At 45.9% G+C, this 12556-nt stretch overlaps 1 protein-coding gene and 1 long non-coding RNA gene across 4 annotated transcripts in view; one reads left to right on the top strand and one right to left on the bottom strand.

Moving 5' to 3' along the window:
- Window positions 1-4930, top strand: part of LOC147673419 (serum amyloid P-component-like) — a 39260-nt gene extending 34330 nt beyond the window's left edge. For both annotated transcript variants that reach the window (XM_086947287.1, XM_086947286.1), the window contains one exon: window positions 2431-4930. In XM_086947287.1, coding sequence (XP_086803413.1) covers window positions 2433-3026 — 594 coding nt within the window. In that variant the 5' untranslated portion in view covers window positions 2431-2432 and the 3' untranslated portion in view covers window positions 3027-4930. The remainder of the gene's footprint in view (window positions 1-2430) is intronic.
- The window catches only part of LOC147673418 (uncharacterized), an 82811-nt gene that overhangs the window by 42941 nt on the left and 27314 nt on the right, over window positions 1-12556 (bottom strand). The window lies entirely within an intron of this gene.

Genomic DNA, 12556 nt, shown 5'->3' on the forward strand with positions numbered 1-12556 from the left:
TCCTGGTGTAATTATCAGTGACATTCAACGACTGAGTGACATTTTCTCGCATGCAAAATGAAACCTATAAATATCAGAGGAAGCATTCAATTTCGTTTACAGTTCTCTTTAGCACCAGAAACGGGCCTTTGCAGACTGTTAAAACAGCAACAATTAGCGTTTTTCTCTTGGGAATGGCGCAGCCCTACTGGCAGATGTACACTTATAAGTGTGCACCCATGCCAGCCTAGATCCACTGTACATTGTGCGAGGTGAGGGCAGGCTTACTTGCAAGTTGTTGACACATTCCAGCGTCAACAATCTATTTAATAAACCACCATCGGGTTCACACATATAAAATGTCTGGTGTGAGGAGTTTCTGGAGCCGAGGAGCAAGGGCAGAGCACAGCAAACTGCATCCTTTGCAACGCCAGCAGTGCTGCGCCCCTTCACAAGCACAGGTCTGAATCTGAACTCAGCTGCTAAAATTATCCGCTTTAAAACCCAGATTTGCACACGTGTGCTCAATAACACACAGAGCTTAGAAGAGCGCAGCACCAGCCGTGGCACTGAATGTGTGAATACTGTACACAGTCAGTCATGGGTACAGCTGTACTGTAGTCAGTACGGCCCGGGGAAGGTGGAGCGGTCAGTGCCTGGAGAATTTAACAGCTAGAACTGCCCTCCTCGAGATCGTTACCGAGAGCAGTTAAAGACTGTGGTCGACCTCCACCTTTGTTGTTATCTGAGCCTATGCTTAGTGTACCACCTTCTCAGTCACACCACAGGAAGGGGCACTGTCTGTCGTTGTCTTTCCATACTGTCATTCCATACTGTGTGTGTGGGGCTGTGTCTGTGTGTGGGGCTCTGGGTCTGTGTGTTTGTGTGTGGCCTTTGCGAGAGATTAAGCGATTGGCATTGTAAATGACAATGCCATTTATTTATCTGTTTTCAAAAGCAAAACATAAACAAGCATTTACAATGCAATGGTTTCGCCTTTGCAAAAGTTAGAGCTGTTGGCATTGTAAATGACAACATTTGTATTTATGTGTTGGTTTTGAAAACAGATAAATAAATGGCATTGTTATTTACAATGCCAATAGCTTAATCTCTCGCAAATGTGAGACCTATTTTACCCTACTGGACGAGCTCAGCAGACAGCAATTACTACCACACACACACACCCAGAGCCACAGACACCCGAAGCCACACACACCCAGCCAGCCACACACACCCAGAGGCACACACACCCAGAACCACACACACCCAGAGCCACACACACACCCAGAGAAACAAACCAATGAATACATCACTCTATGAAACAGACTTGAAGTTAGATGTACTCAATGAGTTGACTGAACACCATTTCTTCATCTGCCGCTAATAAATATTGTATTCATATTCATTAAGCATGCCCCCCTTGTTGAACAAGGGGCAGATACAACTGTGTACATTAGGCAAGAGTTCTGCAATATGTCCATCAAAGTTTATTTTTTACTCTGCACAACTACATGAAACGTTTTGCAATTTCAGTGATTCTTTGCACTATTACACAACTTTTGTTAAGTTGGTGTAGGTCTCTAGGTCAAAGGTCAGCAATTCTGATAAATAAATCTAAGAAAACGGTCTAATATTTTTTTGCTAAGGATGTAAGAAGCTAGCTCAACATGCTCTCACGACGTATTATTAACATAATGAATTTAATAAAACAATTTTTCAGCCAGCCCAAATAATATAAAATCAATTTCTATTAAAATTAGGGAATTCGTGAAATAAGCCCCCTGTTCAAATATTGGTTTAATGAACATGAATCACAATGCAAATACTGCTAGTACCTAGCAATAAACACACTACTATTGCTGTCTGCTGAGCTCGTCCAGTAGGGTACAATAGGTCTCACATTTGCGAGAGATTAAGCTATTGGCAATGTAAATGACAATGCCATTTATTTATCTGTTTTAAAAACCAAAACATAAATAAAAATGTTGTCATTTACAATGCCAATAGCTCTAACTTTTGCAAAGACGAAACCGTTGCATTGTAAATGCTTGTTTTGCATTTGTAATCAACAACTGGTTATTCAAGGCTGTAATGGTATGTTTCAATTTTAACAAACATTTGTTACAAATCATGTAGCAAATCTCCTTGAATTATTGCAATATAACAGATACTTTGTAGCCGGGTAGGATCTGGGATTCATGAGGCGCCTAGAAGGTCGGTGCGGAGCCCGAGCTTCATAAATGGAATTCCCCAGCACACTAGAGTGGTTCCTGGATTGTGAATAGTGATGTAGGATGTAATGTTGACCAATTAGTGATTCACTGTTCTCACCTACTCTCACAAGTATCCCTACCCTTTTTAGCTAAACTAATGCACTTTAGAAAGCAAGAATTGTGTAATACAGTAGAACCTTACCTGCCTGATAGTTACTGTCTAATTATTTCCTTACAGACATGACTGGAGATGCCTTTGTTTTCCGAAAGGATACTGGTCGATCCCACGTGGTCCTGAGGCCGCTGAAGGAGGAAGCGCTTCACAGTTTCACACTATGTATAAGTACCTTCACCGACACATCAAAGGGTTACAGCCTATTCGAGATCAAATCTGATCCACCTTATAACTCTGAGATCACTGTTTTGAAAAGCAACTCCAAGTCATACATCCTGATTGTGGGAGACGAGTGGGCAGAATTCTACCCATCGGAAGTCATCAACCGGGCGGTGAATCTGTGCTTCTTCTGGGAATCTGCACATGGAACCGCGCGGCTCTGGGTGGACCGGCTGCCTCTACCAAGGAAAGGCTTGAGCAAAGGATATGTCATTCAGGGGAATCCAAGCATTAAGCTTGGGATGAGAAGAACTAAGCTACCCACTAAAGACCAATACGTTGGTGAAATATATGAAGTCTCCATGTGGGACTATGTTTTGTCAAGAGATGAAATCCAAATGCTCAATTATTCACCCACCTCCTTGCCTCCAGCAAATATCCTGAATTGGAGAAACTTGACATATGAGTTAATTGACGATGTAGTTGTTGAACCCTTTTAATCCATTTTAATTCTAATTATATTTTTGGGGAAATTACTTGACAGTTGGAATAATTTGATTGGCTACCTGAGACCATGTGCTTTTAGCAGAGCTGGGGCTTCCGTAACGTGAGGGATAGAGGTAGAAATAGGACGCCACCTACCCATGGTGTTAAATTACTGCAGTTGGGCAAAAAAAATATACCTATTTATATTGAGTACCAGTACCGCTTTGAGCTTTGCCAATGAAGGTTAGTTAATATTTGCCTAGAGTTGAAGAGTCCCTGTGAACATTGTGAAAGAAATACACAGACATGCTTTTTGGACAGAAACACACCCTCTTAGCTCAATATTTAATTCTCGTCGGTCAACCCCTGCCCCCTTTCAACTTTTTTCCCGCTGTGCTTATAAGGTTTACTTTCTCTTTACACGTTTAGTGCAGTAATACCTTTTGACTACCTAGTAAAATACCTAGACATATTCAAAGTAAAGCCATGTCTCTGATTATCAATTCCTTTGTTCTTTTAAAGTAGGCAACATTATTTGAGCTTTTTTTTCAGTGGAATAACTACACTTATAGTACCAGAGTGAGGGACTGATTAGGAGTTCAGTGGGTGGGATATTCCTTCACAAACATGACGGGTAGCCCGGGTATCCTGTCCTACGTACCGCAAGTATTATCCCGTAGCATTTATAACACAGCAGAGAGGATATGGTCACATTTGTTACTGAGTATCGCTTCAACCAAACTCTGAATTAGATCCTAAAACATTAAATAACAAACAGTCAAAATTACTGTTTTTGTTACTTTGCCAATAAATGTTTTATTTCAGTATTTCCACTAGGCAACGGTCGAGGGGCGCATAGTTCATGCGCTTCCACGTAAAGCCAGCATTAGTGCAAAAGATGAAGTAAATTATCTCCCTCTAGTAATTTACAAGTCAATAGTAAGTAAGGTTAAAGCACCAAGGCACAAAAAAGAGGCGGACTATTGGGCAGATCTAGAGTTTGACGGGCTGTGTACAGTCCGTTAGCGTAGCGGAGGACATTACCACCGCCTCCCTGACAGACAACTGCCCTCCATATTTAGAAATGACCTCCGACCCAGTGGTCCCGGTGGCTTTCACTGCACTCAACATTTAGTGAGTGGCTCCCATTGGTATTGACGGCAATCCGCTAAAGTTCTTAAAAAATTAAGTTTTTAAAAAACAAACTTCTTTTTTGAGGGGCCGACACAGACCGGATAAAAAAGACTTTACACTGTCCACTGAATTTAGGGTATCTTTCAGTAGATGACTGCTGCAGACAAACTATTCTGTCAACAGAGCCAATGGGGGCTACACCACCGGAATACTTGAGGTCCGTCCATCCAACCACGGCTTTTTGCCAGATACTCCATTATGTTTGCAACAGAATACCCTGTCCTCCGAACCTAAAGCAGGCCCTGAGTTTCTCTATTTTACCTGCATTTTTCATAAGAAGGAGGAAGACAAATGCATTTTGCTCCATTTTAAATAAGTGAATGTTAAACCTGAGTGAGAGGCAAAACAATGTTTCTCCATTCTTATTCTTAAAACCAACAAACATAGTAAAAAATAACTTTGCCCATTTTGTAACCCCATAAATTCATGGATCAGATTATTTCTTTGCTAAAAATTGTATACCACAGGGATATTTCATAAGCAATAGATATTTAAAAAAATGTGCCATTGTTTCTAAAATCTTATCTTAAATTCCAGACAAGATGCAAATATTGATATATGATAATAATGTGGGTTTCTATATTTCATTTTACTAAGTGACATAAATGGCAGATGCTACTATTGCATAACTTTATGTTAATTTGAGTGTTACCCATAGAAGAGGTAGACCCCTTACTTTACTAAAATACCTTGTCATCAATGTAATAAAGACTGTCATATCCTGTTTAGATCATTCTTTATTATGGAAAAAGCAGAAGTATTTGGCCTAATTTTACAGCAGTGGATTCATTACCTCGCCCTTTGTCTGCATCCTTGTACTTCCAAACCTGTCCTTTGCATGAGAAAAGCAAACATTTTAATATGAGAATGTCGGCAACTAACAGACTGGATTAACTGGATAAAACTGCAGTGCTTAATTTGAGCCGCTGTTTTCTGGTGCTCGGCACCAGAACTTGAATTTCAACACCGGCGCTTGTGACACTCTGCCACAAGGTGGTGCTCTCTGAGATGACCACAACAACAGTCAAGTATTAATTCAATATATATTCAAAATTATTATTACCTGCCTCCCAATGGCTTTGAGAGCCTGGAATAGTTCGAATTGTCACACTTGTAAGAGTGTGATGGTTGGTAGTTGTGCTATTACTATCATTGGTAGCTGTCGACGGGGCAATGTGTGGTGCAAGCTGCAGTGGGCGCCTGACGAGAGCCCTGGCAATTATTTATTTACAAATTAAGCACTGGGAAACTGGATCAGGTTAAGATCTCTGCAATCGAGTGTAAAGAAGTGTGGGGGCTGAGAAGCACATTGAACGAAAGACTAAGGCAAAGTCGTGTGTACACTAAACTCTCACTGACTGCACCTCCCATTTTAATGCACTCTCGCTAGAATACCATTAATTGATGATTTTACCCTGCCCTATTCCTTGAGTTGCCATCCGGACAGTATTGAATAATTCCCATAAGAAATCACTGAAACGCTTTTTGGAGGTGTGTGAACCATTTGTGGATGATTTTTAAAACAAAGGCAGAATTGCCACATTAAAAGGTATGCCTTGATTTTGCAAAACTTCATGTGTGTTGACCAGATTCAGTTGCTTCCAGAATCCCAAAACTCGAACAAATGGACACTTTTTTATTTTGAGAAAGGGGAAACCCTACCCAACCATAGAAGACCAGCAGAGCACTTCCTTACACAATGTTGATAAATCCATTGCAGGCATTCAGATGTAACTGGCCAGAGGTGGTATCGGGTTTTTAGAGCCTCAACACACAACAAAGAAGAAAGGTTTCCTGAAGTCACAATTGTTTTTATCAAGTGTCAATCTACAATAAGGTGTAGCAGAAGCACAGACCAACGCTTGAGGGGGAGCAATAGGGTGGAGGAGGCAATACAAACAAGAAAAGAAGGAGAAAGAAGGACCCAACAAAAAAGGTGCAGATTTTGAATATTAAAACTAACTAAGGGATATTTATTTTGTTATCCTCTGAGGCGGAAGCCGGAGGACTGTTCTTCACAATTGATTTAAAAAATTGTCACTTTTCTCTGTGTTTGATTTTAAAAACCACTGAGCTTACCTGCACTGAAGCGCCGGCTATCACGTGCTAAAACAGCCCTCCCAGACCACCCCTGACACAGCGACTTTCAGCGCTGGTACAGGGAAACGCCCACACCGCCAGCGCGGTCCCAAGGCGGAAGCCACGCCCACTGCGAGGCCACGCCCACCAAAAAACCACTACAAAACGCTGACAGAAAGCGCGTCGCATTATTATTTTGTTATCCTCTGAAGCGGAAGCCGGAGGACTGTTCTTCACAATTGATTTTACAAATTGTCACTTTTCTCTGTGTTTGATTTTAAAAACCACTGAGCTTACCTGCACTGAAGCGCCGGCTATCACGTGCTAAAACAGCCCTCCCAGACCACCCCTGACACAGCGACTTTCAGCGCTGATACAGGGAAACGCCCACACCGCCAGCGCGGTCCCAAGGCGGAAGCCACGCCCACTGCGAGGCCACGCCCACCAAAAAACCACTACAAAACGCTGACAGAAAGCGCGTCGCATTATTATTTTGTTATCCTCTGAGGCGGAAGCCGGAGGACTGTTCTTCACAATTGATTTTAAAAATTGTCACTTTTCTCTGTGTTTGATTTTAAAAACCACTGAGCTTACCTGCACTGAAGCGCCGGCTATCATGTGCTAAAACAGCCCTCCCAGACCACCCCTGACACAGCGACTTTCAGCGCTGATACAGGGAAACGCCCACACCGCCAGCGCGGTCCCAAGGCGGAAGCCACGCCCACTGCGAGGCCACGGCCATAACACTTACTACAAATGTGCCGACCATACCAGCGCAGCGGACGAGTGCAGCGGGAGCGCCGTTTGCGCGCCGAAGGCGCACCTAAGGCAAGCCCGTCTGCGCCTGTCCGCGCACGGCCGGGCCCAGGGCCAGAACCCCTGCCGGACAAAGCTGCCCCCAAGGTAAGCTATTCACGTCGTGAGCTACTAAGTCTCAGACCCCCCACCGCCTCCTCCTGTGAATACGTTCATGACCTAAATGGACCTTTCACCCGCTGTTCCCTCTGCCAGCCAGTCCAGCTCAAACTACCTATAAAACCCCACAAACCCGCTGCTCTCAAACTTGCATCGCTGAACTGTCGCTCGCTCCCCAAACATGCGACGCAGATCAACCACCTCATAGAAGATCAGGAGATAGACATCCTCTTCCTCACGGAAACTTGGCTCGCCCCACATTCGGAGTCAGATATGGTGTTAGCCACCCCACCGGGCTTCCTCATTCAGTCCCTACCCCGCCCCTTAGGCAGAGGTGGCGGTGTTGCCATTATTCACCGGGACTACCTTCACTGCAAATCTAGTGATATGCAGATCCCTGACTCTGAAAGCCTACAGTTTACAATCAAGCTAGACCCGACTAACTCACTGACAGGAGTCCTTGTATACCGCCCCCCCCGGGCATCCAGGCCCTTTCGCTAGTTCTCTCCTGGGCACTGTAGCGACACAGGCCCACTCCATCACAAACTTCATGATAGTAGGAGATCTGAACATCCATTTCGATGGCCCTGCAGACTCGGTAGCTGCCGACCTGATCACCGATTTGGCGGCCCTTGACATCCGCCTCCTAAACTCTGGAGCCACACACACCAAGGGTCACCTGCTGGACCCCGTGTTCACAAGCACCCCCTCGATGCAAGCGAGGAAAGCCCTTCCCCTCCCCTGGACAGACCACTTCCTAGTTTCCTTCCTACTTCCAGGAACCTTTAGGAAACCTCAAAAACCGCCCACTTACATCAGGGACAGGACCTGGTCCAGACTTCCCACCGAGGAATGGGCTAGGAACTTAAAGGCTACCACCCCTGCATATGCAGAAGACCCGGCTGTTGCCGATAGTAAATTTAGAGAGTGGATTACTACCTCCCTGGACTCCGTACTCCCACTCAGAACTAGGGAGGACAAAAAGGGGAAACTTGGTTCCGCCCTGTGGTACACCCCGGAGCTCCGAATACTACGTAAAAACTGTAAAAAAGCCGAACGGCTATGGAGGAAAGACTGGCAGCACGCCAGCAAGGAAGCATACCAAAACACAGTTAGACTCTAAAAAGATGCCATTAGGCACGCCAAAGCTTCCCACTACGACACTCGGATCAAAGAATCCTCCAATTCTGCCAGGGAATCCTTCCTAATTGTAAAAGAGTTGCTAAAAGTACCTAACTCTCCTTCCCCCATTACCCCCCCCGGTGGACCGAAGTAACGAACTAGCCACCTTTACAAAATTGCCCGCATCCTAGTTTCCCTCCCCCCCCCCCCCCCCCGGTCCCTCTAGCCACATGGACAACCATTCACCTCCCAGCCTGACTGAAAACAGTATACGTCCCCAACTTGCGACATTCAGGCCAGTAACCTGCAACGAGGTAGAAATAACCTTGGCGAAAATGAGAAGCGGATCACCTCTTGATCCGGCACCCATCAGATTCCTCAAAACCGTGGCCCCCGTCATCGTCGCCACGCTCATGGAGCTTATCAACAGCTCACTTGCCCAGGGATCTGTTCCTGCCAGCTGGAAGAGCGCGGTGGTAAAAGCACTCCTTAAAAAACCCCAGCTCGACCCAGCAGACATGGCAAACTACCGGCCAATATCACTCCTCCCTGGGATTAGCAAGATAGCCGAGAAATTGGTCAACAGACAATTGTCTCAGTTCTTCGAGACAAACAACATCCTTCGGCAATCCAAACTGGATTCCGCCCGGGTCACGGCACTGACACCGCCCTGCTCGCCGTCATCGAGGAGGCAAGGCGCATTCTGGATTCAGGAGGGTCAGTGGCAGTGATCCTCCTGGATCTCAGTGCAGCCTTCGACACAGTCAACCATCGTGTCCTTCTCCATCGACTCACGGCAGCAGGGCTCACCGGGACGGCACTCAGTTGGATAGAATCCTTCCTCACCGGGCGCACGTTCCAGGTATGGGACGGCAATCACCACTCGTCCACCCTCCCCCTCACAAGCGGGGTCCCTCAGGGATCTTCCCTGAGCCCGACGCTTTTTAATGCATATATGGCCCCTCTTGAAGACGTGGTGACACCATTCGGTATAAAAATAGTAAGCTACGCTGATGACACACAACTGGTCGTCTCCCTATCCCAACTAGACGACCACCCAGACAACCTGGCTAACTGCCTCACGGAAATCCACGGCTGGATGTGTGATTCATCATTAAAACTAAATGGGTCAAAGACCGAAGTGATGCTCCTGGGAAAGCAATGGGTGACCATCCCTCCAGCAGTCTGGCCAGACGTGTTCGGGGAAATTCCCACCCCGAAGCGCGAAATCAAGACCCTTGGAGTATGGCTCGAACCCGAGCTCTCTATGAAGACGCAAGTGGCCAAAACCGCAGGCACCTGCTTTTGGCTCATGCGCACTACCCGCAGGATTCTTCCCTTACTTCCACCCGTCTCCAGGAAACTACTCATCCAGGGACTAGTATTGTCACTGCTGGATTATAGCAACATGGTCTACCTGGGAGCCCCTGAGGCCACCCTGACGAGGCTGCAACGGACACAGAATGCAGCAGCACGTCTGCTCATGAACCTTCCATCCAGAGTGTCAGCTAAACCTGCCCTTAAGGCCTTGCACTGGCTCCCTGTACGCCAAAGGGTGGAATTCAAAGCCATGTGCATGGCATATAAACTGATCAACGGATCTGGCCCTGCTATCCTCAGTAGCATGGTCACCCCCTATAAAGCACTCAGATCCCTACGATCCGAGAAAGAGCACCTAGCCAATATTCCCAAATTCAAAAGGACTCGAACAGGAGGCCGACGATTCTCTGTTCAAGCGGCTACTGGATGGAACTTCCTCCCACGTACCCTCAGACTTGAACCCAGCTATTTGGTTTTTCGAAAAAAACTGAAGACACTTCTATTCCCCAAATAATGGCCCTCCCCTCTTCCCCCCCCTCATCTGGATAACAATTCTTCATAGCGCGGGGATGCCCTTGGGTCACCAGGCGCTTTACAAGTCGCTAAATAAATAAATAAATAAATAAATAAATATCCTAATAACAATGTGATTCCTGGATTCCCTTGTCAGGGTTAAAGAGGTAATTTGCATCTTAGACTAGTGTTCACAATTAGTCATAAGGGCAGTGATCCCTCACTAGTGGTGGCGTAAAATAATGAGAACGCCTGCGTCGCACCAAATTGGTTTAGTAAACAATAAAGGTAGCAAATGTAGCACTTTTAGTCACTTGAATCAATGTTTTTGTTTGTATTTTCTTTGATGCCCATGCTTGCTTCACTTGTAATTTTATTGCCTCTGCTTACAGATCTCAATTAACTGTAAGTGTACTGGACAACACCACATAATACAGGTGGAGTAACCTTGAGTATATTGATATACTAGGGGTATATCAGCTAGAAGGGAACTTGCATAATATACTCACTTCACCCCCATCCTAGGGTATTAATTACATTTTGAACACTGACAAGGGAGTCCAGGAATAAAATAGTTATTCGGATATCCCTTAGTTAGTTTTCAGATTATTCGAAATCTGCACCTTTATGTTGGATCCTTCTTTCTCCTTCTTTTCTTGTTTGTATTGTCTCCCCCACCCTATTGCTCCGTCTCAAGCATTGGTCTGAGCTGAGGCATCGCAGCAGCCCTATGATGAAGCATGCCACAATACGTTGTGGGTGAGGGCAGTTTTTATAAAGTAAATGTGCTTCGCTACCCCTTATTGTAGATTGATAATTGATAAAAAAATTGCGACTTCAGGAAACCTTAGTTCTTTGTTGTGTGTTGATACTTATTTTGGGGGAGCTAGAAGTAAGGTGTTTTCCTTCTCTCCCTTTTCTTTGTGTATAGTTTTAGAGGCTGCCAGCTAACACAGTGCTATTTATTTATTTATTTATTTAAGTAGCTTATACAGCGCGCAGCTACCCCCGGAGGGGTGTCCCGGCGATAGAAACAGAGCCTCCGGGAAGGAGGGGAGGAACAAGCTTATTGCAAGACAGGGATCATAGTCTGGCGAACAGCCAGGTTTTTAATTTAGCACGGAAGATGGGTTCAGATGGGCAGAACCTGAGATCGAGAGGGAGGGAGTTCCATAGTTTGGCAGTGATTACGCTGAATCCTCTGCCCTCCATTCTGGAGCATCGAAAGCGAGGTTCAATCAGGATGCGTAAGTTGTTAGATCTCAGTGATCTGACAGATTGAGAGATTGACACTCGCTTTTTCAGGTAGTTAGGTCCAAGGCCGTTGATAGCTCGAAAGGCAAGGGTGAGGATCTTAAATTGAATACGGCTTGCAATGGTAAGCCAGTGGAGCTCTGTGCGATAGGCGGCGACCGACTGGCGGTAGGGGATATTACCGATCAATCTGGCCGCCGCATTCTGAACGATCTGGAGCCGATCGATCAGATATTGAGGAGCGCCGCCATATAAGCTGTTGGCGTAGTCTAGGTGAGAAGTTATGAGGGCCTGAGTGATAGTTCGGCGGGCGTCTAAAGGAAGGTAAGGAAGGATCTTCTTAATCATGCGCAGCTTCACAAAGCAGGCAGAGGTGACCTTGTTGACTTGTGCTTTGCAAGACAGAGAGTCATCGAATTGATAACCCAAGTTGCGAGCTGATTGGACAGGGGTGGGGGCCGGGTCGAGTGCTGTGGGCCACCACAGGCTGGGGGAAATAGGAGTTTTCTGGTTAAAAAACAGGACCTCTGTCTTGTCAGCATTCAGTCTAAGGTGATGGTTGGTCATCCAGTCACAGATGTTGTTCAGACATTGGCGGAAGTTGGCAAAGGTGGAGTCTGAGTGGTCTCTAAAGGAAAATATCAACTGAGTATCATCAGCATAAGAGACCACCCTGACTCCACAAGACTCCACCACTGTGGCCAAGGGTGCAAGATAGACATTAAAAAACAGGGGGCTCAGAGCAGAGCCCTGCGGAACACCACAAAGCAGGGGTTTGCCCTCTGATCTGAAAGGTCCAAGCACCACCTTTTGAGTTCTGCCAGTGAGGAAGGATTCAATTCATACGAGAGCGGAGCCCCCGATTCCGATCTGCTTTAGACGGTTAAGTAGGATTTTGTGGGAGACGTATCAAAAGCGGCGGATAGGTCGAGGAGGACTAGCATGGCCTCCTCGCCCCTATCCACGCATTCACGGATGGTCTCAGCCACTTCCAGGAGAGCAGTCTCAGTGCTAAAGCCTGCTCTGAATCCGGATTGGGAGTCGTGCAGCAGGGAGTTGTTTTCCAGATACTCTGTTAGTTGCAGCTGCACGGCCTTTTCCAAAAATTTTGCGGGTTTGGGGAGGAGGGAGATGGGGCGATAATTGG

The sequence above is a fragment of the Lissotriton vulgaris genome, chromosome 12, assembly GCF_964263255.1.
Source record: "Lissotriton vulgaris chromosome 12, aLisVul1.2, whole genome shotgun sequence".
Taxonomy (NCBI): domain Eukaryota; kingdom Metazoa; phylum Chordata; class Amphibia; order Caudata; family Salamandridae; genus Lissotriton; species Lissotriton vulgaris.